The following is a 27,711-nucleotide window of genomic DNA, read 5'->3' as shown; positions in this document are numbered from 1 at the left end:
CACCTGTATAAGAAATGCTTTGCTTTTGAACATTTTAAAATGGTGACCCAAGAAAACTGGATATTATTTAAAAGGTCTTGTACATTGAGGTTTGAAGTCATCCAAAGGCAACATTTTACCAAAAAATATAAATTGCCTCAATATGTCTAAGGTCTAAGTTATTTTCTATACAGAAAAACACGGTATTCAGAATTCTCTTTTCCTCCCTGAAGTGGACTAGTTTCCAATAAGACTGGAAACTGGAGCAAAAAAAAACTGGTGGGAAATCTGAATCGAAAGCAAAATGCTGGGAGAATCCAGCAAGCAAAGCTGCATCCATTCAGGGAGAGAGCGGGCATGGGTTTGATGAAGGATCATTGGCCTGAAGCATTGACTGTCTCTCTATGCTGCTTGACTAGTTGAGTTCTTCAAGCATTTCCTGTTCTATTATTTAGGAAATCCATGATGCCAACATGTTTATGGTTGATCGAACACCACGGCTAAATGTTGAGATTGTCAACTGATTTATCTTTTGATGGTCCATTTAATAGTATGACCTTGGTTAATAAATTTTATGGGGCGAATTCCAGCATTATCTTGTTTTACTGACCAATAATCCGTTAAAGCAAATGGCTCCAATTGACATGATTTTTTTTTAGTTGGTGGAGGTGCAAACCTGCAAAGCTTCATTTGGTCTACCTGGATTTGCAGGGAATGAATGCTGTAATATTTCTGGTCAAATTGTTGACTCTGTCGAGGATGACGACAACTATTTTCATGATGGGCTGACTTTGTATAAACAAGAGATATCATCTTGTCTGAGCCAGAGTAATGGGTTGTGGCGAGGGAAAGGGTGAAATATGATTTATGCTTTATAATTAAACACAATAACATTATCTATACTGGCTCCTTAACCTCATTATTTATCTTTAACCTCATTTGAGATTTTGGAAATTATTGTATATTTGGATTTTAAAAATACTACATTTCATAGCATGTGGAAGAACATTTTAATACTTTAGTTGGTTATTATAGAACAATACAGCGCATCACATTAATAGGACCTTCAGCGCACAATGTCTGTGCAGGACATTGATGCCAAATTAAATTAATCTCTGCCTGCACGTGATCCAGATTTCTCCATTCCCTACATATCCATTTGCCAATCTAAAAATTTCTTAAACTCTACTATTGTATCTGCTTCCATCACCACCCCTGGCAGCGCATTCCAGTCCTCCACCATTCTTTAAAATAAATTGCTCTGCACATTTTCCCCCTCTGATCTTAAATCTATGTCCTCTCATCTTTGACATTTCTAACCTGGGAAAAGGTTTCTTGACTGTCTATCCTATCTATGTCTTATAATCTCATATGCTTCTTTCAGATCTAAACCTCCAATGCTCCAGAGAAAACAATTGAAGTTTGTTCAGTCTCTCCTAGTTATTGATATAATTATTGATCTGGTCTCGCCACTGATGTGACCTGACCAAAGTTGCCAAATTTCTTGCTTAAGTATGCTGTGCATGGATACGCTCGCACAGTACCACTTAGTCAATGCAAGAAAAGCTGTTAACTTTGGTCATAAGAGGCATTTTTGTGCAGTTTAATTTTGAAAAAGAAACTTAACTGAAGTTAAGACTTGGATTTTGCTACGATGGGTTTCCCTTTCAATCTATTGTACTAAGTATTACCATACACGCATCTACATTTTAAATACATGTGGTTATCTACATATTTGTAGTACGATTTATTAAAATTTGTTCTGTGTTAACTTGCTCTGCATTTTGTGCGCCACAGGTTTCAGAGCGAATGAACTAATTCTCGACCTCTTAAATGAAGCTCGTGCATTGTGCACACCTTTTGGTTTCTGAAGCTGCAAAAACTTAAATTACAATAAAGCAGTTTTAGTAGCTTTGGACTGTTACAAAAAATTGGCTAATAGACAAGCTTGCCTTAATTCAATGAAACCTTTTTACTAAAAGTTAAATGGCAGGGACACCTCAATGGCACTTCAAATTATTAAAGAGTTGTACTTTTCCTGAGAACTAAGACCCTAAATCTACATCAAATCTTGAAGTGAAGATTTTTGTGAACAGTTAATGATGGAAGATTTTTGAATAACAGTTGTGCCAGCAATGATGAACAAGTGTTTGTCAGTATTGGTCAATAAATTAGACCTTGAATCATCAAGATAAAGCCTTTTTGTTTCGACTTGTAACTGGCATGAGGAAAGCATCATTTCTTCAATTTTTTCCTCTGCAGCGGTGGTGACCGTGGTGGCTTCAATAATTTTGGTGGTAAGTTGAGAGTATTGGAACTATTTTAGTGAAATTCTGACATTTGTGCCATAAAGCCACCATTTCCACGTATTGCAGTATTGGAGCATTCAGCATTAACTTCTGCGAGTGCATACAACCTGGAAACTTCGAGTGAGCAAGGGAATGTGAGTTGCACTTTCAAAAGGGTGGGGGGTAGAAATTAGCCTTTCACGATTTTGTATTTGTAAACTGTTACGACTGGTGTTCTAAAGGCTCTATTACTTAATCTATATTCAACTTGTTATGTAAATTGACCAAAAGCACTTTTGCTATTTTGAGCCATTTTGAAAATTGCGGTTAATATGTGTAGGCAGAACTACTATAAAATCTATCTTCATTGCCTGGTTTATAGATCATAACTGAAATAATTTGTGTTTTTACTGCGAGACGATGTTATTTGGTATCGTGCAGAGATTACTTGGACAAATCAAGAAACTGATAACCAAGCTGGCTGTGTGACACTATCTAGCATTGTTTATCAATCTTCTTTAACTGGCTGGTAGACACAAAATGCTAGAGTAGCTCAATGGAACAGGCAGCATCACTGGAGAGAAAGATTGGGTGATGTTTTGGGTCGAGACTGCCTGTAGCTGCCTGTCCCGCTGTGTTACTCCAGCATTTTGTATCTACCTTCGATTGAAATCAGGATCTGCAGTTCTTTCCTACACATATTCCTTAACTGTCTGTTCTATAAGAATTAAAGTGCAAGTCATCGCCTACACCCAGACCAGCGTCAAAGACAGGAATGGGAAATGTTCTCCATTATAAATAATTTTCTCTTCGGTTATCTTCTGGGAATCAATGTGCACCATGTGTACAGAAGGTAAAGAAGGTTGCCTGTCGTAAAGCCAAGAGTTAATAGTACCCTTGGATGATGCAGTGTTTGGCAAGATAAACCTACTGAAAATGCTGATTCCATACAAATTGTTGCATTAAATGGGCAGATCATTTTTGCATGTAAACTCCAATGTAGTGATGACTGTATTAGGTTATAAATAGGTTGATGGTTTTGACACCCCTGAGAAATGTGCCAGTCTCTGGCTGTATGTGGCCAAGAATGCAAATGGATTCTTGGCTTGAAGGTAGAAAAGAGGAGCAAATTTAGTGATGTGGATAATATTGCTCCCAAAGCAACGAAGGATTTTTTGTTGTATTCATGAATATTCCTACATGTGCTTCATTAACACTTTAGTGTTATTTAGAACTCTTGTACTTTGTCACTTTGCAGGCTCAAGAGATCGTGAACAAGGCCCTAATCCTGGTAGGCAGACTTCAATATTCTGCTAATGAGTGATATTTCAACTATATCCGACTATAAAAGATGCCACAAATGACCAATGATTTGCTCGATCTAATCTAGATCATTTGTGGGTGCCACTTGTCCACATGATATAACTTAAAACTGGTTTACAAACGTTTGTTTTCAACAAATTAATAAAATGCTTTTAAATGCAACTACCCTGTAAGTTAGGAGCTTAACTTCTGTTTTCCTTCTTAGTTTGGGTTTAGGTCTATTATTGTCATGTGTGTTGAGGTATAATGAAAAGCTTTGTTTTTCATGCAATCCAATCAAATTGTGTTACACTTTACATAAATACAATCAAGCCAAGGCCAAATACAATAGGCAGTAAAGAGATTTATGAGTAGAGTGCATGTACTAACTCCTACTTAATAAAGTATAAGTATCTGTGGCCATTAACTCCAAGCAAGTTTAAAATTTTTACTGCCAGGAGGCTGGTCCACAACAATAATTCTGCACACTCCTTCAGAGAATAAGGTGCAAGGAGATAAGTGAAGAGATGGTAGATGGGCTTGTCCTGAGAGCTGAGCAATGGGCTGAATGGCTCCTGTGTTGCAAGGAAATGCATGGTGATTCTGTGCAATCCTGGCAGTCTTGGTATTATTCAGTTGCCATTAGATTTCAGTCATAGGATGGCTGTGGGCTCCAATAGAAAAGTAGTTTTAACTGTTCAGTATTTCCTAATGATCTGACAATGTAATTTCTACTTTGTACGTATCTGCAAGGGCTTGCAAAGCTATAAACATGTATTTTTGTTCACAGCTTCTGATGATAACTCTGATAACAACACCATTTTTGTCCAGGGCCTGGGAGAGGATGTAACAACTGAACAAGTTGCTGAGTTCTTTAAGCAAATTGGTGTGATTAAGGTTTGCACATTATGCTTGTCTTTTGCCTGCATTTTCATGGGAAGAACGTGGATGGGTGATGACTTACCGGTCTATATTTTGCAGATTAATAAGAAAACTGGAAGTATCATGATCAACCTCTATACTGATAAAGCGACAGGTAAACTGAAAGGTGAAGCGACAGTGTCTTTTGATGACCCTCCTTCAGCAAAAGCAGCAATTGATTGGTTTGATGGTAAGATATTTTTTATATAATGGGAGCAGATTCTAAATGGTAGGAGAATCTCTCACTGACAGTTAAACTCCCAGTCAGTTGGCCCTGGAGCTCACTTGGTTTTGTAAAAAGCCCCTGTATTCCATTATTGAGGTTCCTACTGAGACATAGGACCTCTGAATGCAAGTGACTTTACCTGCCCCAAAGTTGTTGGTCATCAAAGACCTCTTGGGTTTTCACAAACACTTTTCACTAATAAATACAGTATGCACAGAATTGGAAGTTCCACTGTGTTTGCATTTGCTCATTATATTCATACTGTTGAAATCAATGGGGCAGCTGGGCTTATAATTTGACTGATTCAGCAGCCAGATTTTAAGTCTAACTTTGATTTGAAACAGTACAGGGGTTTAAAGAACAGCATATAACTGGCAGGATGTCCTGTACTCGAGATGTTAAATTGGTCAGGGCCAGTTCAATAGACAATTGGGTACCTTTGATTGCTAGCGCTAAAAATGCAATCCATATCTAAATGTTATAGTGGCAAGGCATGAATTGTAACAGATTTTGGCTATGAAAGCAATTGGTCTTATTTGCCCCACAAAATAGTAAATATGGCACTTTTTTCAATGGGTGTTGTTGAGAGAATAGAACCTGGGCCATGAATAACCATTCCAACTAGGCATCAGGACAGCTATTTTAACCTCCCAAGTGCACTTAGTTTGGTGTACAATATGCCCGTCCTGGTTGGTAGTTTGAATCCACAATGGTTTTTAATAATCCACGTGATCTTTTTTAATAATCCACGTGATCTTTTTTAATAATCCACGTGATCTTTGGATGGCTGGTATACAGTTAATTAAGTCATTACACAATGGAAAATTACCGTTAACAGCTTTTGGCTATTCACAATAAATAAATAGGGTTTCAGATTTGATTTGCCTGATTGAGTTATAGACAATAGGTGCAGGAGTAGGCCATTTGGCCCTTCGAATCAGCACCGCCATTCAATGTGATCATGGCAGATCATCCCAAATCAGTACACCGTTCCTGCCTTCTCCCCATATCCCCTGACTCCGCTATTTTTAAGAGCCCTATCTAGCTCTCTCTTGAAAGCATCCAGAGAATCTGCCACCACCGCCCTCTGAGGCAGATAATTCTACAGACTCGCCACTGTCTTGTGAGAAAAAGTGTTTTCTCGTCTCCGTTCTAAATATCTTAATCCTTATTCTTAAACTGTGGCCCCTGGTTCTGGACTCCCCCAACATCGGGAACTCGTTTCCTGCCTCTAGACTGTCCAAGCCCTTAACAATCTTATATGTTTCAATAAGATATCCTCTCATCCTTCTAAACTCCAGAGTGTACAAGCCCAGCTGCTCCATTCTCTCAGCATATGACAGTCCCGCCATCCCGGGAAATAACCTTGTCAACCTATGCTGCACTCCCTCAATAGCAAGAATGTCCTTCCTCAAATTAGGGGACCAAAACTGCACACAATACTCCAGGTGTGGTCTCACAACTGCAGAAGGACCTCTTTGCTCCTACATTCGATTCCTCTTGTTATAAAGGCCAACATGCCATTCGCTGCATGCATGCGTACTTTCATAGTCTGATGTACAAGGACCCCCAGATCCCGTTGTACTTCCCCTTTTCCCAACTTGACGCCCTTTAGATCTGCTTTCCTGTTTTTGCTCCCAAAGTGGATAACCTCACATTTATCCGCATTAAACTTCATCTGCCATGCATCACTCCCCACTCCCCCAACCTGTCCAAGTCGCCCTGCATTCTCATAGCATCCTCCTCACAGTTCACACTGCCACCCAGTTTTGTGTCATCTGCAAATTTGCTAATGTTACTTTTGCTAATGAATTCCCTTCATCCAAATCATTGATGTATATTGTAAATAGCACCGAGCCTTGCGGTACCCCATTAGTCACTGCCTGCCATTGTGAAAGGGACCCGTTAATCCCTACTCTTTGTTTCCTGTCTGCCAACCACTTCTCTATCCATGTCAGCACTTTAGCCCCCAAAACCATGTGCCCTAATTTTGCCCACTAATCTCCTATGTGGGACCTTATCAAATGCTTTCTGAAAGTCCAGGTACGGCTACATCCACTGGCTCTCCCTTGTCCATTTTCCTAGTTACATCTTCAAAAAATTCCAGAAGATTAGTCCAGAAGATCTGGACACATCTGGAGTGTTGTGCACAGTTTTGGTCTCCTAATTTGAGGAAGGACATCCTTGTGATTGAGGCAGTGCAGCATAGGTTCACGAGATTGATCCCTGGGATGGCAGGACTGTCATATGAGGAAAGATTGTAAAGACTAGGCTTGTATTCACTGGAGTTTAGAAGGATGAGGGGGATCTTATAGAAACATATCAAATTATAAAAGGACTGGACAAGCTGGATGCAGGAAAAATGTTCCCAATGTTGAGCGAGTCCAGAACCAGAGGCCACAGTCTTAGAATAAAGGGGAGGTCATTTAAGACTGAGGTGAGAAAAAACTTTTTCACCAGAGAGTTGTGAATTTATGGAATTCCCTGCCACAGAGGGCAGTGGAGGCCAAGTCTCTCGATGGATTTAAGAGAGTTAGATAGAGCTCGTGAAGTCGAGGGATATGGAGAGAAGGCAGGCACGGGTTATTGATAGGGGACGATCAGCCATGAGCACAATGAATGGCGGTGCTGGCTCGAAGGGCCGAATGGTCTGCTCCTGCACCTATTTTCTATGTTTCCAAGATATGAAGCAACGATGGGTCAAGGGACCATAACCGGAGTCTGTGGCTATGTTAAGAATTTGCTCCAAAAGTATATATATTTTTAACGCTTTTTTAATATATTTTTAACGCTCTTCCTTAGAAGCTTGCCATTTATGAATCGTATAAATGAAATAGTGATGCCATTAGTGATCAGCTTTATTATGTCTCTCTAAGGTGCAAAAGTTTGCAACTGGAGTCAATACTAATTTGCAAAGAGTTGCAGCTGATGAAAATACCAATTTTAATGTACGTTAAGCTTATCGTCATTTTTGATAGCTCTGCTGAAGTGATTGTCAATGCAACTATTTCAGGAAAGGAATTCCATGGAAACATACTAAAAGTTTCCTTCGCAACGAGGCGATCAGAGTTCGCACAGGGTGGCCGAGGTGGACGAGGAGGTATTTCTGTTTTTTTTGGGGAGGGGGAGATGGGGACTGATTTTACAAATGGCAATAAGCTAAATTTTAGATGAAGATTAATGATGGCAAACTTTATTTGTAGGTGGCCAGATGGGTAGAGGATTCGGTCGTGGCTTTCAGGGTGGCGGTGGTCCAAGAGGTGATGATTGGACTTGCCCAAATCAGTAAGTTGTGTTGGAAGTTTTAACATTTGCATTGGCTTCATATTGATGACCTGGCTTGCGTTGTGAATAATTGAATTGATACTCTTGTCGTCTCAGCTATCCAGACGTTTAAAAATGTTCTTTTCTAGAACGTGTGGTAATGTCAACTTTGCGTGGAGAAATGAATGCAACCAGTGCAAAACGCCCAGAGTAGATGGCGGCGGAGGTGGTGGTATGTATTACAGGATGAAGTTGGGAAATGGGGTATTTGTGTACAAGAAAAATATTAGTCTTAAGTTGAGCACTTGGGTTGTTTGATTGGCAGGTTGTAATTTGTGTCATGTCATTTGGCTTTATTTGAATAGTGGGTGTTTTGAAACATCCATGATTTAAAATGTATATATTTTCTCTAGAACATCAAGGCAGAGGTGGATTCAGAGGCCGTGGGGGTTACCGTGGAGGTAGAGGCGGCGATCGTGGTTTTGGTGGTTCTGGAAAAATGGGTGGTGGAAGGTAAACAAATACATATGATTTTAAAGTAATTTTTCCTCTTCTCTTCCATCCCTAAAATCCCGTGCCAAGTCTCTTCATGAAATACGCATGTCTTTACTATTCAGTTATTCTGTAACATCCTGGTTTTTTTTGTGCATGCTTTTGGTCTAATGCTGCATGTTAATGCAGGTTTGCCGTTTCATTTCTAAAGCTTAAATATTTGTGGGTTTTAATGAAAAGCAAAGCCAGATTTTGGGGGCAGCAAATACGGGGCATGGAAACATCATACTTTCAGGTTCCCTCAAGCATAATCCTTGATTTAAATATTGTTAGGTTAAATTCTGGAACTCTGTTTATTTATATTGTGAGGGGGGTTGGTGGTTTAAGGTGGCTTGCTATCACCTTCAATTGGGAATGGACAATACATTTTGGCTTTAACAAAATAGATCTTCTGCAAATAAAAATCTCAAATGATGGGGCTCAGTAACACAGTTCAGGCAGTATGTGTGGAGAGGCAGTTAATGATTCATTGATAAGTTTGAAATTATTGTTGTAAGCCTAACTCTAGAACTTTGTTGCCAAGTTATTTTTTTTGAAGTGGAAGAAAATTTAAACTTTTTTTTTAATTTCAGAAGCGATTACAGATCTGATCGACGTGACAGGCCTTACTGAAAGCATCCTGGGAACAAGTTTTTTCTTTAGTGGTGCTTTAACATTGATACAATGTAATGTACTTTTTCACAGTATGTATTTGAAGATGAAGATTAAACTGAATTTTTAATAAATTGCCTGTGTGTTGACTTGTCCTTGACTATGATTGGATCATAACAACTGTGGTTCATGCTGTTGGCTGGGGTAGTATCTCCCACGTTTCTGTATAGAGGGATTCATAAACTGAAAATGTGACCACAGTACATTCGGTTGAAATTTGGTCTTGAGTTTTAATAATGGACTAGTGTAGGGGTCGGCAACCTACAGCCTCCGGAGGCCGAATGCGGGCCGTAACCTGAAACCATCCGGCCTGCAGGTGCTTTTTTTCCTTTTTTCTTTTCTTTTTTTTCTTTCCCCTGTAGTCATTCGGCCCACTGACTTCCTTTACCTCCGATACCTCTCGGGCCCGAGGTGTCCAGGCATGGTGATGCAAGGACACAAGAAGGCCTGCTCTGGTGGCTGCAATTGCGGAACTGCCGAGCGCCCGAGCAGGGCCGAGTGCCGAGCTCCAGCTGTATCGCATCCTGCGCAAAGCCACCGGCACAGCCACACACCTTCCGTGCCTGGGCTTCACTGTCGGGATCGATTGAGTGTGAGTATTTGAGTCGCTGCCTTCAGAACAGACCAAATGAAATGGACTGTACCAGGGCTCTCACTTAACTTTTTTTTTCCCTGTTGCCAACCGGGCAACCTAGGCAGCTTTTTATGTTGCTAAATGACAGTTTAGGTGGTCATTTAAGACGGCTTGCATGACCAAATTTGTAATGTATATGACCGACTAGAAGTAAAACCAGCCTGCAGCTGTCTGTTTTTTCACCTCTTTTTTTAATTTTTAGTGAGTTAAAGTGTTTTGTTTCTGGAGCTTTGGTCTTTTTTAGGTGGGGGGGGGAAAGGGGGAAACTGCTTTTCAGGGTCCCTACCTGGTTAGAGAGGCGGCGTTTCTCCGGCCAGCACCTTCGACCCATCCTCGCGGCATACCAGCAGGCCTGGAGTGGCGTTTCCTGAGGGGACCGGCCAGAACATCTGCTTCGGCAGTGGCACCGCGCTATCGTGGAGCGGGCGATGCCTTGCCCGGGTCGCCGCGCTGGAGCTCCGGAATGCTGAGTCCGCCGATAAAAAACATAGCGGAGCTGCAGGACTGTGGAGTGGCCAGCCGCGGGCAGCGGCGCTGAACTTTACATCGGGAGCCTGGGATTTCTCGCCGATATTGTTCGCTGCAAAAATTTCGGAGCCCCGCGCGATATCGCATACAACTCCATACCCCTCCGTGCTTCTCAGTGGGACTGACCCCGCACGGCCATACGATGCCTGTGCGCCTCAACGCGTCCACGAGGTCGCGTAATTTGCGCGCCAAGGACACGTAAGTGGGCCAGGCCCTTTCGGGTTGGAAACTGCATTCCATGATTGGAAAACACTAATGTTTTTGGAGAATTTAAGTTCTTTGCTCCATCCTTTTTGATGCCATAGTCGTCTTCTGGTTCTATTAGAAAAGATTTATTAAACTGGCCCGTTCTGGCTATAAATTTATTTATTTTTTATTAAACAATTGGTGCTGTAATGCATGGCTTGTGGTTTCATTTGATGGCATTAATTTATTGAAAAAGACTGACATTTAAGGATTGCTTTGAAAAGGGTTAGGGGGCCTGTGAAGGGAGGAAATTAGTTAGCTCACTGCAGATTGTATGCCCATTGAGTTAATGTATTATGCGCACATTGTAACTCATTTTGTTCTGTTCACAGCATTACATATTGTTTAAGTGGGACAAAAAATAACTGAAGCTGTAATTGATGTATTGTTTTTTTTTTCAAATGAGACACACTGAGTGGTGCAGCATTACAGAACCTGAGGGTTTGGTCAGTATTGATACATCGTTTAATAAGGTTTGGTTTTATAAACTGTTTTATCGGAAAGGGTAATTTTTTTCCAGTGGTCTAGAATACATTTTATTAGTGTTGACAATTTGTGCCAGACCCAGAAACTGAGTGGATTTACTTTTGTATCTCAAAGGAATGGTAAAGTTGAACAATTAGTGCTTGTGTCTTGACAGAATACTGTTTTTTTGTGAGTAGATGAATAACCTGATCTCAAATGTACAACCGTGGTGTGGGTCATTTATACCGTGTGGTAAGAGTCGCCTATTATGATTGAAGCTCTTGAATAGTTTAATGCAGTGTCCTAAAGATTGAATTGACATTCAAGAATACTTGGTGGAGGACGCAGTTCGTTAAACCTCCTGTAGGTGGAGGGTGACTGTGTACTGTGGCGTAATGAACAGTGATACATAGCCTTAATTTATGCATAGTCCAATAGGGAGTTGGATATTTTAGCCTTTACTATGTCCTGCTGTTCGAGGTAATTCAAAATAATTTTACCTTGTGGACGTCTTTATTCTTAATCTGTCTGCAATATATTCTACCATAGGTTTTATTCAGTCACTGGATAGGATTAAATCAGTACGAGGGAGTACGTGAGGTTGGCAAACTGTTAAATATATTTAGACAAATTGACTATCCCCTGTTTTATTGTTACAATCTGGTAGTAGTAGTGAAAGCACATTCTCCAATGGAAAGCCATTGAAGTACTATGAGTTTCATCTGCACATGGACAATTTGGATTGAAAACCCTGGTTTCTGCACTTTACATTTCTAAGATGCTAACAAATGCAGTGCAGGTCAGTTTGGCCTTCTGCCAAGTGTTATCTATAGTTGTATTTATTAAAGGAGGAAAATAATGAAATAAACATCTGTAATAAAGATTCCTGCTGTGACCCATGTAAATTAGTAGGGCGGGGATTTTGTATGAGTGTACCGGTTTGCCTGAAGGGATTTCAGCAAGACTTACCAGCAAGACTATTAACAATTAAAGGCAATCAAAGATAAGATGAATGACTGCTCGAGTGAGAGAGAGGATGAGTTTGTCTCAACTGTCTACCACATGTAATAGCTGCGTTTGTGTTTTCTGCGGGCACATGATCTGGTGGTTTATCTTCCAAAGAGGATGTATTCTGCCCATCACATCCTTGAGCCTGCCAGAGGAACAAACCTAATAGTCCCATTAACTCTGGTTTTCCTTCCCCCTGCACTCCCATATGCACACGTTATTTTCTCTCAACTGCCCCTCATAACTCAGGAATAGAATAAAGCCATTCAGTCCATCATGTCTACACAGTCACTCAATCATGGCTGATTGATCTAACCTTTCACACCCTTCCTAATCAATAACCTATCTCCACTTTAAAAAATACCCAAAGACGGACTCCACAGCTGTCTGTGGCAATGGATTCCACAGATTCACACCTCCTTTCTCAAGGTATGTTATTTCCCTCTGAGGCTCTGTCATCTAGTCCTAGACTCTCGCATTAGTGGAAACATCCGGTGGGCGGCGCGGCTCTGGCCAGCAGCGGCCTCTGCAGTCTGTCCGCGTTTTATTATTTTTCTGTCTGTGTTTTAATGTAGTTTTTGTTATTTTTTTGTTGGGGTGTGTGTGTGGGGGGTGGGGTGGAGGAGGGGGGGAAACTTTTGAAATCTCTCCCTGCACTGGAGACCCCGACCTTTTCTCGTCGGGTTTCCGTTGTCGTTGGGGCTGCAACGAGGAGCGGCCTCCAACAGAAGACCGGGGACTCTGGTGCTACAACTCACCGTCGCCGTCGCGGGGCTGGCCGAGTCCGGAGTGGGTGGAGCGGTGGAGGAGCGCTGCTGCTGCTGCGGCCCGACCGGAGAGTCGGAGGCTCCAACGGCAGGTCTGTGGACGGCGGCACCGGAAGCCCACGGCTCCCTGGAGGGAGACCGCTTTTCAGGGCTCTCGCAACGGCGACTTCCCCCGCCCGAGTTGCGGGGTTGAAGAGCTCCTGGAGCGGGGCCTGACATCACCACCCCGCGCGGCTTGGAATGGCCGCGGGACAATTGCCATCGCCAGCCGGGGGCTTTGACTTTGACTCTGACATCGGGGGGGGGGAGGGGGGGAGAGTGCAGTGGAGAGATAAGTTTATTTGGCCTTCCATCACAGTAATGTGATGGATGTTTATGTAAATTATGTTGTGTCTTGGGTCTATGTGTTTGTATGTATGGCTGCAGAAACGGCATTTCGTTTGGACCTCAAGGGGTCCAAATGACAATAAATGTATCTTATCTTATTCTCACCCGCATTCATTATATCAAGGCCTTTCATTATTTGTTAAGTTTCAATGAAATTCGTCCTTCCCCTTAAGCAAGTACAGGCCTTGAGCTGTCAACCTTTCACCATACGTTAACCCAGTCATCCCTGGGATTACTCATAAACCCGTCACTGCCAGCTCATTCCTACTCGATATGGGGCCCAAAACTGCCCACAATGCTGCAAAGGCAGTCTGATCGGTGCCCCTAAAGCCTCAGTATTATTTCACTGCTTTTATGTTCTCGTCATGTACATCACATTCCTTACCAATTCAACCTGCAAATGAACCATTTGGGAATCCAGCACTACCAAGTCCCTTTGCATCTTCGACTTCTGAATCCTCTTCCCGTTTAGAAAATAGTTTACGCATTTATCCCCGCTACCAAAGTGAATGACCGCACACTTGGCTAAGCTGCAATCCATCTGCCACTTCTCTGCCCACTCTCACTTCCTGCTTAAACTTGCAGATTTCCGCTACATAGAAACATAGAAAATAGGTGCAGGAGTAGGCCATTCCGCCCTTCGAGCCTGCACCGCCATTCAATATGATCATGGCTGATCATCCAACTCAGTATCCCGAACCTGCCTTCTCTCCATACCCCCTGATCCCTTTAGCCACAAGGGTCACATCTAACTCCCTCTTAAATATAGCCAACGAACTGGCATCAACTACCTTATGTGGCAGAGAATTCCAGAGATTCACCACTCTCTGTGAAAAATGTTTTCCTCATCTCGGTCCTAAAAGATATCCCCCTTATCCTTAAACTGTGACCCCTTGTTCTGAACTTCCCCAACATCGAAAACAATCTTCCTGCATCTAGCCTGTCCAACCCCTTAAGAATTTTGTAAGTTTCTATAAGATCCCCCCTCAATCTTCTAAATTCTAGCGAGTACAAACCGAGTCTATCCAGTCTTTCTTCATATGAAAGTCCTGACATCCCAGGAATCAGTCTGGTGAACCTTCTCTGTACTCCCTCTATGGCAAGAATGTCTTTCCTCAGATTAGGAGACCAAAACTGTACGCAATACTCCAGGTGTGGTCTCACCAAGACCCTGTACAACTGCAGTAGAACCTCCCTGCTCCTATACTCAAATCCTTTTGCTATGAATGCTAACATACCATTCGCCTTCTTCACTGCTTGCTGCACCTGCATGCCTATTTTTAATGACTGGTGTACCATGACACCCAGGTCTCGTTGCATCTCCCCCTTTCCTAATCGGCCACCATTCAGATAATAGTCTACTTTCCTGTTTTTGCCACCAAAGTGGATAACCTCACATTTATCCACATTATACTGCATCTGCCATGCATTTGCCCACTCACCCAGCCTATCCAAGTCACCTTGCAGCTTCCTAGCATCCTCCTCACAGCTAACACTGCCCCCCAGCTTCGTGTCATCCTCAAACATGGAGATGTTGCATTCAATTCCCTCGCCCAAATCATTAATATATATCGTAAATAGCTGGGGTCCCAGCACTGAGCCTTGCGGTACCCCACTAGTCACCGCCTGCCATTGTGAAAAGGACCCGTTTACTCCTACTCTTTGCTTCCTGTCTGCCAGCCAGTTCTCTATCCACATCAATACTGAACCCCCAATACCGTGTGCTTTAAGTTTGTACACTAATCTCTTATGTGGGACCTTGTCGAAAGCCTTCTGAAAGTCCAGATATAACACATCCACTGGTTCTCCCTTATCCACTCTACTAGTTACATCCTCGAACTACACTACCTTTCCCTCCACCAATCTTTGTATCAGCCGCAAACTTGGCCACAAAGCCATCAATTCCATCATCCGTATCTTTCTCCGTATAATCTATTGTATAAATTAGTATCTGCAGTTGTTCTCGTGGAGCATGGCGCAAATGTGAAACTGCTGTTCAAATGCCAATTTAAATCCGAGCCCGAGATTTTTGTCAACAAAATATATTAAATAATATGAGAAAAAGGTAGAAATATGTTGCGTAATCAATTCGCTTTAATCTCATTTGAAGGGCACTGCGGAGGCAGGAGAATGAATGAGCGGCTCTAGTTTTCTCTGTTCTGATCCACTGTTTTATCATCACCGGCTCGGTGCGCGTTCATAAGTGATGGGAACAGAATTAGGCCATTCGGTCCATCAAGTCTATGCCATTCAATCATGACTGGTCTATCTTCCCCTCTTAACCCCATTCTCCCGTCTTCTCCCCATAACCACTGACACCCTATACTAATGAAGAATGTGTCTATCTCTGCTTTTAAAATATACATTGAATTGGCCTCCACAGCCTTCTGTGGCAATTAATTCCAAGACACCAGACAATTCCAAGACGTCAAGACACGATAGCAAGTGGAATGAAGCTGGAACTGGAGACAGTGGTAATAGTGAGAGAGCAAAAACAAACATCCCCCGAGTGCTCACGCCCATTTCATAGTTTCGTGCCTGTGTGTGTACCCGTCCAATGATTTGGAGCTAAAATCTAATCACAAACGGAGATGAAAGAATTTGGCCAGCAGTAATACTGCAATCACACAACCAGGAGTAAAAAAACAAAATGCTGGAGGAACTCAGCGGGTCAGGCAGCATCTGTGGAGTGAATGGACAGACATTGTTTTGGATCGGGACACCGTTTGAGACCAATGGGTGGGGACAAGTTTAAGATGCATCAACCTCGTGAGTTACCGCAGTGATCCAGACGAGTTGCATCCTGTTATCGCGAAACACGGAACCATTGCCCTTTTAAATGCAAACTGGGCGGATTCTCACGATCTCCGTTAGCCGCCGGGCTAATGGGCGGCGCTAATAACTGCAGTTAGTTCATACTTTATTTTCCTTATTACAGTCTCCCCGCAGTCAGACGCGCAGTCTTGACATTCCCAGGGCTCACCCAGACATTGCCTAGTCAGTGAAAGGAGAGGGGCTGGATGCCAGGTGATATTAAAGAGAGCGGATGACGAGAAGGTGCTTTCGATGCCCATGGAAATGTCTGCACAGATATCTCCTGAGCTGAATCACCTGGAAATAAACTGACTGCTTTGAATCGATGATTTGTTTGGAGCGCAGGATGAGTCTGAAACCTTCGCTCCGGAGTTTCCTAATTCTGGAGACGATCGGTGTGGTTTACTTGTTGCTTACCCCTGCACGCTGTGTGCCCACGGTCCACAAACCCCACACAGCACTCAAGAGCAACGACCAACTTAAAGAAACCGTGGTACGTACTCTCGCCAAGATTTATTCTAATTGTTTCTTTAAATCTGTTTCAAGCCATCATCTGGGGGGAAAATGCGTAATTGCTGTTAAAGATAAAGTGAAAACACTCATTGTAAATATGGCTCTTTGAAAAACAATGCGAGCGGTTGTCTTGATTCGTCAGTGCGGAAACTGTAGAACTTTATGCAATATCAAGGAACGGCAGATGCTGGTTTATACCAAAGATAGACAAAATGTTGCATCAACTCAGCGGGTTAGGCGGAATCTGGAGAAAAATGGATAGGTGACATGAAGGAATCAGAAAGGATCCCGACTCAATATTCTCCATAGATGCTGCCTGACCCGCTGAGTTACTCCAGCATTTTGTACCTTCTATCGGCAGACCTTTTTAGTGTTTTGTCCCAGTGTAAACGCTACATGCCCACTGTTCAGGTCAGCAACACTCCGCTGGGCTGCAGAACTTATTGTACGCTCGGCTTGTGCCAGTTCAGGCTGGCGTTTCTAGGCTATTTAGGTTATTTGGACTATTTAGATTATCTAAGTTATTGGGTGACATACGCTCTCGCGCTTCCTTAATGTAGGAGACAGCGAGTCATTGAGGATCCGTTTTATCCAGGGACGGTATCAATGCCATTGGCCAATAATTCCTTACTTGGTAATACCAGCTCCATTGAATCCTGGAGCGGTGAATTATTTATCTTTCATGACGCTCTAACCCAGCACATTTCAAATATCTCACCATTTTTGTACGTGGGTCTGTAGGAATGATCAGTTCAAAGAGGTTTTCACATTTACTTTGCGCACGGAGGGCGGGGTGTGGAGCATCTACACATCGTGCTGGGTAAAGGGCAAAATGAAACGGCAGGAACAACGCACGAAGAGGGCGGCCATTCAGCCCATCACACTCCTGGCCGCTCTTTGAAGAAGCAAGCTCACTTTCGCCCGCAGATGTATGTCATTCACGGCGTCTATCTTGTAGTGACATTTAGGTCACAGTCGTCCGTCCGTCTGCACAGAGGAAGTGTACGGTGAGGGTGTGTGGCGCCACGCCTAGTCTGGGCGTTGGAGGAGCCCATCCCTACCTTCATATGAAGAAAGACTGGATAGACTCGGCTTTGTACTCGCTAGAATTTAGAAGATTGAGGGGGGATCTTATGGAAACTTACAAAATTCTTAAGGGGTTGGACAGGCTAGATGCAGGAAGATTGTTCCCGATTTTGGGGAAGTCCAGAACAAGGGGTCACAGTTTAAGGATAAGGGGGAAATCTTTTAGGACCGAGATGAGAAAAACTTTTTTTACGCAGTGAATCTCTGAAATTCTCTGCCACAGACGGTAGTTGAGGCCAGTTCATTGGCTATATTTAAGAGGGAGTTAGATGTGGCCCTTGTGGCTAAAGAGATCAGGGGGTATGGCGAGAAGGCAGGTAGAGGATACTGAGTTGGATGATCTGCCATGAGCATATTGAATGGAAGGGCCGAATGGCCTACTCCTGCATCTATTTTCTATGTTTCTTCAGCCCACGACTTGGGCACCCGGTCCATTCTCACAGCGCTCGGCTCCAAGTGACAGCGAGTCGCTGTGAGTCACCCAGGTGCCCGGGTATAACCTACGGGGCGAGGCTGCTCTTTAAGTCTGAAATGATCGTTCATATTCCCACCCAGATTCCCATCCTTACTCTCCCCTCCATAACAGTGATTCAGGCAGCGAGCCGAAAAATTCCAGTGCAGAGCTGTCCGAATCCACACACTGGTCTGTATTATAATAACCTTCCGTGGGACAAGTCAATTCTCCCTGAGATTTCAGGAATGTCTGATAGTCCAAAAGACTCGGTCATGAAACCAGGTATAGTTATCTAATCATAATCAACGTGAAGAAGCTTGTAACTAACTATCTGTGCATCCCTGTTTGGCGGAGTCAGCGCGCTTGGTATATGTAGCGGTATTTTTACGATAGGCGAATTTTATATTTGGTACAGAAGGCCCAGGGGGAAACTCGGTCGGGAAATAATGGGTAACCGGGGCAAGTGAGTCGGCAGCTAAAAGAAAAGTGGCCGAGGGGGACCTGAAACGTTCACCCCTTTCTCCCCGACTGACCTGTGACTGTTTTCCAACGTGTTCTGTTTTTATTTCACATTTCCAGCATCTGCAGTTTCTTGATTTTCATTTACTGTATAATTTATACTCTACTAAACCAAATGGTGAACAATGAAAATGTTTTTTTCATTGTTCGTGTTCTGACGGGCAAAAAAATGGCTTATTGCACGCTCATTTATCACGACAATTCTTCCCGACCAGTGCTCTATGTTGGATTTCGACCGACACGTCGACAATTGTACCTACCCCCAACCCCCCCCCCCCCCCCCCCCCCCCCCCCCCCCCCCCCCCCCCATCTAAACCCTTACAGATGCTGCTTCACTCGTTGAGATCCTCCAGCAGATTTCTTGTTGCTCCAGGTCTCTCTTCACGATCTGTCTGAGATTCATTATCCCTAGGGTAAGGGTCTTCGAACTGAAGCGTGAGCTCGGTTTCCCTCCCCATACACGCGACTTGACATTTTGAGTATTTCCAGTTTTGTGTTTTAATTTTGAACGGGACCTCGCTGGGGTTAAGGCAGCCAAGAGAGACCGCACTGTGGCTGTGGGAACGCATGCAAGAGGCAGTGAGAAAACCATATAGGGAAAGTAGTCGTTCGTTCAAGAAAACATTTCCTGCAATAAATCCATACTATCCCCAACATCGCAGCAATCTTCTGAAGGGGGGGAACGCGCCAGGAATGCCCGTGGTTTCCATAACATGGCTAGACGGGTTGTGTTGCCTATAGGTGTGGCTACCTGCAATCACAGCTGACTAAATCATCCACACCTTGCACACCCTCTGCTCTCGCCCGCTTCTTGCTACCCGCTGAGTAATTGTGGTTTATGGGTTTGGCCCGGCAATGAGTTTATACTCATGGGCCATGTCCCAACCCTCACACCGCGGCGTTTCCATTCATGCCTCGTTTTTTTTCTTGGGGAATGTTCTACACTGGAGACAGAGGGGGTGCTGTGGATCGAGGAGCCACATCTATTCACTGTGTCAACAGGGCTCATGTCAACAAATCTCGGAACCCACCTTGGAAATCGAGTTTCACTGTATCTTAGTTGGTACACGTTCTTATTAAATGTGAAACCTTTTTGAGATGCCGCGAACCAAGCTGAAGGGCTGCTCGCCTTTCAAATGACACACCTGCCCCAGTTTTGCCACAAACCTTTGGTCAGATTACTGCCCCTCCTCAGCCATGCAGGGGAAGCAGGAACTGATTTTAGCAGCAGGAGGAACTGAGCAGCAGGAATTGGCCCATTCACCCGTCGCTCGATACTTGGGGCGGGATTATGTGTAACTATGACGACGTCAGCAACACCTGGGAAGATTTTCCACCTTAATGGCATCTTTCATGTAGCAGGGAAAACTAATCCACGATTCCCATTTTATTCTCTCCACATTCTCATTAACTCGCCCAGATTCTACCACTCACCTATGGACTAGGGGCTATTTACTGGGCCAATTAGCCCAACAAACCACAAATCTTTGGGATGTGGGAAGAGACTTTACTTACTTACTGCCTATTATGCCTCCTGGCATGTAAGGCAGCAACAAAGGTCCACCACTCCTGTGTGTTCTGGGCTAGCGTCTGGACACTACCCCAGGTCAGGTCCATTGTTTTCATTTCCTCCTCTAGAGTTCCACGCCAGTTGGATTTGTGTCTCCCTAATTTCCTTTTTTTCCTCCCTCTTGGGAAGAGACACATGGGGGTTTTAAGGAGAACACACACACTCCACATGGTTAACACGGGAGGTCAGGTTTGAACCCGGATCACTTGAGTTATGAGGAAGCAGCTCCACTAGCTGAGCTATGTGCCATCCTTTGTATTTGTCCATCACAGATTATCAGCTGGTTGCATTACCGTGGGAGTGGAACCCAATTAGAGAACACAAAGCTTCCCAAAGTGGCTGCAGGACCCCTTGCCTGCGGAGATGTGAGGGCTGGTTCCTGGCTCACCCTGTGGTCACGTCACTGCACGAGTTGTAACTCGGCTTCCCCAGGCCCAGCGTCTGTGGAAGGCAAGGTGTCAGGCCCAAGAGCTTGCCTGACACCTTGGCTGCCCCTGAGCTGTGGCCTGCCCTGGCCCTGGCCCTGCCTGGGTTCAGGTTGGCCATGGAGCACACTCTGGTGGATGATCTCAAGGTGTCCCAGACAGTGAAGATTGTCAGCGTCTAGCACAGCCTTCGAGGACTGCAGGTCAGTGCTCATGGATCTTGTTGTGGAAACAAAACTGCTTTACAAAAAAAAATTGCAAAGTGCTGGAGTAACTCAATAGGTCAGGCAGCCTCCTTGGAGAACATGGATAGGTGAAAAATTCTGACCCAAAACGTGACCTAATCATGTTCTCCTACGGATCTTGTTGTAGGTCACCCCTTGGCCCAGAGTGAATTTTTCCACAGGCACTGAAGATGAAGCTGCTCAGTATCTGCACCTGTTTGCAGAACATCACCTCTTCTTCTTCTTGAGTATGGCATGCACAGCCTAAAGTTGTAGGACAACTTGTTCTCATTTGATTGTGCACGCCGGGTTGATTGCATTCGTCGAAACAGGGCGGACCACATGAAGGTTTCAATCTTCCACCCCAAGAACATCACCCAGTTCTCAGTATTGAGTTGAAAACCAGATAAAGCAAAATAAGATAGCTGATATCCCTGGCACTGCTTTCACTGGCCTTCAGGAACAGTAGGGATAGTGTTTGGCCATTGAGGGTTTTGGGGAAAAGAACTGGTTCTGTTTGGCATGTTCTGAAATGTTTCCTGGCGGATTGCTATTAACAGTCAATTTGTACTGAAAAGCCATCAGCTGACAGTGCACAGCCCATTGCTTCTGAAGGGAAGTACTCCCACTACCGAGGGAAGCTGAACAAGGCTTGTAGTTTTGGTGGGTAGGAGGGCCAGCCCTGGGCAGAGTGCATTTTAAGTGCCTTTTTACTGCACTCTTAGGAATTTCAGCTGCATCTTGAGGTGGAGCTGCAAATATATTTGCGACTACAGACCTGCCCCTCTAACTCAGCATCTCACTCTGTGCACACTGCTCGTTTATAGCCTTTGCACAACATACCAGGATCTGTTGGCCATCCCAAAATGTGCTTTAAGAAGCAGGGATGTTACCGTTGAACTGTTGCAGTGTGATCCTTTGTCGGGTTTAAGTGGCAGCTAGATAGACCTTGTCAATGGCCTATTATAAATGACGCATCAGACTGTGATCCAGGATCAAATGAAGGTGCCCAAATGGCAAATGTCAACGCAAAAGAGTATTGACAATAATCCAGATTCATGTCACTTTTTTTTTAGTAACACCTGTTTATCTAAATTGAATTTAAATTCCCTCATGTAATAGGAAGGAACTGCAGATACTGGTTTATACCAAGATAGACACAAAGTGCTGGAGTAACTCAATGAGTCGGGCAACATCTCTGGAGAAAAACGATGGGTGTCATTTCAGGTCGGGACCCTTCCTCAGACTTCAAAGCCCAATTCCCTCATAGTGGGTTTAGACCACATTGGTGTGTTAATCTGGGTGTATGCTCATGCACTAAATAAGCCGTGGAGCCACAGATGCTTTTTGGGCAGTTCCTATTAAATATCAAGGTGATATAAGCAGGTTATAAGATATTTACCACCTGCCACAGCTTTGTTAGAGACTAACATGCAGAGGGACCATGGATTATGATGGAAGAAAGAACAGAGTACTGCATTTGGATGATGTACCATTGAATAATATGGCAATCTTAAAGGGCTGAATGGCCTCCTGCTCCTATTTTCTATGTGCATGAGCGGCAGTGTGAATCAATGCTACTCTCAAAGCAAAAGGGTACAAACTGCTGGGGTAACTCAGTGAGTCAGGCAGCATCTCTGGAGGACATGGATAGGTGATGTTTTGGGTCTCGACCTGAAATGTTACCTATCCATGTTTCCAGCGATGCTAACTGACCCACTGAGTTACTTCAGCACTTTATGTCCTTTTGTGTAAACCAGGATCTGAAGTTCCTTGTTTCTCCTCTCCTTGAGATACTCTCAAAGCAGTTGAACTTCTAATGGCTCTCTCTCTCGCTGCTGCCAGTCATTGCTAACCTCACCACCAGGGGGTAGTGCTGAGGTCACTACACTGTCACTTGCTGCACAGCAGGCAGATGACACTTAACTCTTTAAACACTGATTTTTCGCCCCGTAATGATTCCAAGATGCAAACTGGTGATGCAATTTTTTGAAATTATATTTTCATTTCAAACAAACAGGTGAACAAATTCCACTTTGGTAATGCAGGCAGAAACATGAATATTTGCAGTTAATGCGAGTTGACGACTGTGCTTTGATTGTTTAATATAACTATTTGTGCAAATGGCAAAGTTTACTGCCATGTGACGCTCTTTGAGGCTCCAAAATCTTTGCAGAACTGCAAAGGACAATGATTACCAAACATTCACATTGATTCAGCTGTGGAATACTGTCAAAGGATACAGCGGGATATAGGTCACTTACAGATAGATATGTGTGGAGAAACGGCATTTGGAATTTGATCTCAGCAAGTTTGAGGTGTTGCACTTTGGTAGGTTGAATGCAAGGGGAAAGTATACAATTAATGGTAAGAACTTTGACAGGGATCTTGGGGTCCAAGTCCATAGCCGAGAGGGTGGTAAAGAAGGTGTATGGTATGCTTGCCTTCTTTAGTTGGGGTATTGAGTATAAATTCAGGAAGACATGTTCCAGCTTTATAAAACATTAATTTCCACATTTGGAGTATTATTTGCAGTTCTAGTTACCCCATTACAGGAAGGATGTGCAGGCTTTGGTGAGGGTACAGAAGAGGTTTACCAGAATGCTGCCTGAATTAGAGGGTATTAACTATAAAGAGAGATTGGACAAAGTTGGATCGTTGTTCTCTGAAGAGTTGGAGGTTGAGGAGAGACCTGATAGAAATATATAAAATTATGAGAGGCATTGATAGACAGCCGGAACCTTTTACCAGGGAAGAAATATCAAAGATTAGAGAGCGTACCTTTACAGTGAAAGGGAAAAATGTTAAAGGAGATGTAAGGGGGAAGTTTTTTTTACAAAGAGTGGCAGATTCCTGGAATGCGTAGCTAGGGGAGGTGGTGGAAGCAGATACGATTGTCGTATCTAAAAGGCTTTTGAATAGGCACATGGATATGCAGGGGATGGAGGGATATGGATCATGTGATGTCTGTGATGTCTTTGCAATCAATGTAACAGAAACATTGATGCATGAGCCTCGTGACTGAGGTCAAGTGACCTTCAAGATAAAAGGCAATGATTGCAGAATAAACGTGCTTTGCTCTGGAACACAAACCCGGTGTGGACCTGTCCTTTGTGCTAGTCACAACTGAGCCATCCCTCGGACGAGAATACATTACAGATCACATGCAGGCAGAAATTAGTTTAACATGGCATCATGTTCAGCAGACATTGTGGGCTGAAGGGCCTATCCTGAGCTGTACCCATGTGGTATAAAACATGGGTACAGAATCACTGCAGAAAGAAGCTGTGTTTTGATTTGCCCAACACTGAAATTAAAGAGTTACATTAAGAGTTGCAATAGCTTCAAGTATCAATAATGCTTATTTGTCGTATACACTGGATAGGAACTGGAGAAACTGTAAATATCCTGCATGCTGCAGCTTTACGGGCACCAGAACAACACAACAACAAATAAATACACAATAAATTGTCAGTTAATCTATGTCAATCAGACCATGAAAGTACAAAAACTAAAACTATGTAGAGTAACCAAAGTAATGCAAAGTCCACGGTGGTTCAGTGCTGATGTAGGGTTGTGCAGGATAGTTCAAGAACTTGATGGAATAAACTGTTCTTGAACTTGGAGGTAATGATTCAAAGAGTCTTGTACCTTCTTCCTGATGGTTGTGGTGAGATGAGAGGGTGGCCATAGGGATATAGGTCTTTGATGATATTAGCTGCCTTCTTGAGAAAGCGTTTGTAGTTGATCCCTTTGATGGTGCGGAGGTTATAACCCACAATGGATTGGGCAATGTCCACCACTCTCTGGCGTCACCTTCATTTGCAAACATTCAAATGACTAAAACAGCGTGTGATGCATCAAGTCAGTGTGCTCTCCACCATATATCAAACTGTAGAAGATTTTAATTTTTTAGTGTTAGAGATACAGTGCAGAAACAGTCCCTTCGAGTACGCGCCGACCAGCGATCCCCGCACATCCCACGCACACAAGGGTCAATTTACAATCACACCAAGTCTTTGGAGTGTGGGAGGAAACCGAAGATCTCGGAGAAAACCCAGGCGGTCACGGGGAGAACGTACAAACTCTGTACAGACAACACCCGTAGTTGGGATCGAACCTGGGTCTCTGGCGCTGTAAGGCAGCAACTCTACCGTTGCGCCATCGTGCCACCCTTCGATCGAGTTTTCTGAGGATGTATTGTGAGGAAGTTGGTGAGCGTTTGTTTGCTGATTGCATCAACATACTGGATCCTGGACAGATCATTGGAGATGCGTACGCCCAGGAATTTGACGCTGTTGACTCTCTCCCCTGCCATCCCACCAATGTTTATATGTGGACCATTTGTATGACTTTGGAGAAATATATTTTTAAACAGCATTCTACCATGCCATAATAAGAAGGAACTACAGAAGTTGTTTTATACCAAAGATAGACACAATATGTGAGAGTAAATCAGCGGGTTATTGGTGCTGCCTGACCCGCTGAGTTACCCCATCATTCTGTGTCTATCCTAACATGATGCTGCAGTAGCTTTTGGAACCTCAGCTGTGGTTAGTTTTTCACCCGAACAAACTTGGCAAAGTCTTTGCACTAATTGGGATTGGAACTTGTGTTTTAAAGAAAAATTCCAACCATGAAGGATGAGTGGAAAAAACTATGAGGCAGTGACTTATGTAGGCTGTTATCTAAAACTGAAACATAAGTCTGAAAATAAGAGGTCATAATCTAGTTCAGAGACTTTCAATACTATTGGAAAGGTTAAGCAAATGTTAAGATTTCATACATGATGTTTTTTTAACTTTTGTTTGCTGAGAACCCATTAATCTTCGAGATTATCTCCTTATACGATCTTTGTAAATGCTGGTCCAATCTCCGTGAAACCACTTCTATTAAGAATAAGCTTCATTTGTAACCTACCCATATCTCCTCTCCAAGCGGAATATGTAATTCAGCGGGACAGGCAGCATCTCTGGAAAGAAGGAATGAGGAACGTTTTGGGTCGAGACCCTACCATACTGATGTCAGGGAAGTGGGCGGGACAACGATAGAATGTAATCGGAGACAGTAAGCCTGGCGGGAGAACTGGGAAATGGGAGGGGATGGAGAGAGCAAGAGCTACTTGACGTTAGAGAGGTCAATGTTCATACCGCTGGGGTCTAAGCTACCCAATTGAAATATGAGGTGCTGTTCCTCCAATTTGCGCTGGGCCTCACTCTGACAGTGGAGGAGGCCCAGGACAAAAAGGTCAGATTGAGAATGGGAGCATGTTAGTGCTGAGCAACTGGGAGAGGGGTGGTGATATTACGGTCTGTTGCTCGTCCGTGGGATCATGGTCCAAGGATAAGTAGGAGGAGGTGTCTGAGAGTTGTCACCTGGCCTCGGGCTGGTAGAGATCAGCGCGCCAGACTAACACGGCACCTCCATTGTCAGCGGGTTTGATTATCAAGTCGGGGTTGCTGTAGAGTGAATGGAGAACTCTATGTTCGGGGGGGGGGGGGGTGGAAAGAGGTTACAGTGAGTCAGGGGAGTGGAAAAGTTGAGGCGGTTGATGTGCCACCGGCGGTTGGAAATATAAAGGTCTAAAGAGGGTAGAAGGCCATCCGGGGGAGTCCAAGAAGAGGGGGTCCGGTGGAGATGGGAGAAGAGGTCCTCACTGGGTGGTGAGATCTCCTTTCCAGAGAAAAAGGCACGGAGGCGGACGTGACGGAAAAAGGGAGAGACAGATGGGAAGGAGAGAGAGCAAGAGACAGGAGCAAGATGGGGGGAGTGGAAGAAATGGAAAGAGGAGGGGGGGAAGAAAGGGATGGAGGAAGAGGATTGAGAGAAAGAGAGTATGAATCTTATGCAAGTTTAGTATAGTTTGGGGAAACCATGGAAACAGGTCCTTTGGCCCACTGAGTCCGCACCATCTAGCGATCACCCCTTACAATAGTTCTATCCTGCACTCGAGGGACAATTTACAATTTTTACCAAAGCCAATTAACCTACAAACCTTTACTTCTTTGGAATGTGGGAGGAAACCGGAACACCCGGAGAAAACCCACGCGGTCACAGGAAGAACGTACAATCTCAGTGCATACAGCATCAAACCCAGATCGCTGGAGCTGTGAGGCAGCACCTTAACCACTGCGCCACCGTGCTGAAACAGATGCACTGCCGAAGCAATCAGCATATTCTATCCAAAGGCAGAGCACAGCGCTGCCATTCTCTCCCTGCCACAATGATGCATCAGCAATGAGATACCAGCAGGAGAAGCCCACTGAATAGGTAAAGAGTAAAGATAGATGATTAGAAATGGGAGGTGCAAGAACATCTGCATCGATCAGTTGAGCCAACTGACCCTGGTTCTGTGTTATAAATATAAGAGCTGGGGTCTTTGAGGCACTCCCTGACTGTCTCAAAGAGACATTCCCTGTCGGTCCCTTTCAAGCTGTCCTACAGTGAGCACCCTTTCCTTGAAGCCAACATGCATGATTACTGCAGATACTCTGCCTACATTTGGCCAGCAAAATGGAACAAGAGGCAGTAAAAATCACCCAAATGACTGCATATATATATTTTTAAATTGGAAGTGGTAATTCATCCATGCAGCGGTGTTTTAACAACCAAGTTTTATTAGGGAGTGGGAAATGGGTCTGTCAACTGCTTAATTGCCTTTATAAAGGCCACACTTGCAGTCCAACAGATGTCCATTTCAGCAACAGCAACTAAGCAAGTGATCGGAAAAGCATAGAAATTACTCTGCACCTTGTCTTTCATACTGAGTGATACATCAGTACAAAAATGGAGAGAGATCCCCATGTTTATCACAGGTCTAACCAACCTTTAGAGTCTGAAGAAGGGTCTTGAACCGAAACATCACCCATTCCTTCTCTCCAGAGATGT

At 43.8% G+C, this 27,711-nt stretch overlaps 2 protein-coding genes across 2 annotated transcripts in view; both read left to right on the top strand.

The window, feature by feature from the left end:
• LOC129710706 (RNA-binding protein FUS-like) overlaps nt 1–9,257 on the top strand; it is a 31,696-nt gene extending 22,439 nt beyond the window's left edge. The window contains exons 8-16 of the mRNA XM_055657877.1: nt 2,242–2,276; nt 3,526–3,558; nt 4,360–4,466; nt 4,551–4,680; nt 7,730–7,816; nt 7,920–8,001; nt 8,130–8,212; nt 8,394–8,493; nt 9,105–9,257. Coding sequence (XP_055513852.1) covers nt 2,242–2,276; nt 3,526–3,558; nt 4,360–4,466; nt 4,551–4,680; nt 7,730–7,816; nt 7,920–8,001; nt 8,130–8,212; nt 8,394–8,493; nt 9,105–9,144 — 697 coding nt within the window. The 3' untranslated portion in view covers nt 9,145–9,257. The remainder of the gene's footprint in view (nt 1–2,241; nt 2,277–3,525; nt 3,559–4,359; nt 4,467–4,550; nt 4,681–7,729; nt 7,817–7,919; nt 8,002–8,129; nt 8,213–8,393; nt 8,494–9,104) is intronic.
• Nucleotides 9,258–16,093: 6,836 nt separating this feature from the next.
• mmp28 (matrix metallopeptidase 28) overlaps nt 16,094–27,711 on the top strand; it is a 56,085-nt gene continuing 44,467 nt past the window's right edge. The window contains exon 1 of the mRNA XM_055657876.1: nt 16,094–16,525. Within this exon, the coding sequence (XP_055513851.1) occupies nt 16,358–16,525 (168 nt within the window). The 5' untranslated portion in view covers nt 16,094–16,357. The remainder of the gene's footprint in view (nt 16,526–27,711) is intronic.

Source organism: Leucoraja erinacea, chromosome 28, assembly GCF_028641065.1.
Source record: "Leucoraja erinacea ecotype New England chromosome 28, Leri_hhj_1, whole genome shotgun sequence".
Taxonomy (NCBI): domain Eukaryota; kingdom Metazoa; phylum Chordata; class Chondrichthyes; order Rajiformes; family Rajidae; genus Leucoraja; species Leucoraja erinaceus.
This window is presented reverse-complemented; position numbering and strand designations above follow the sequence as displayed.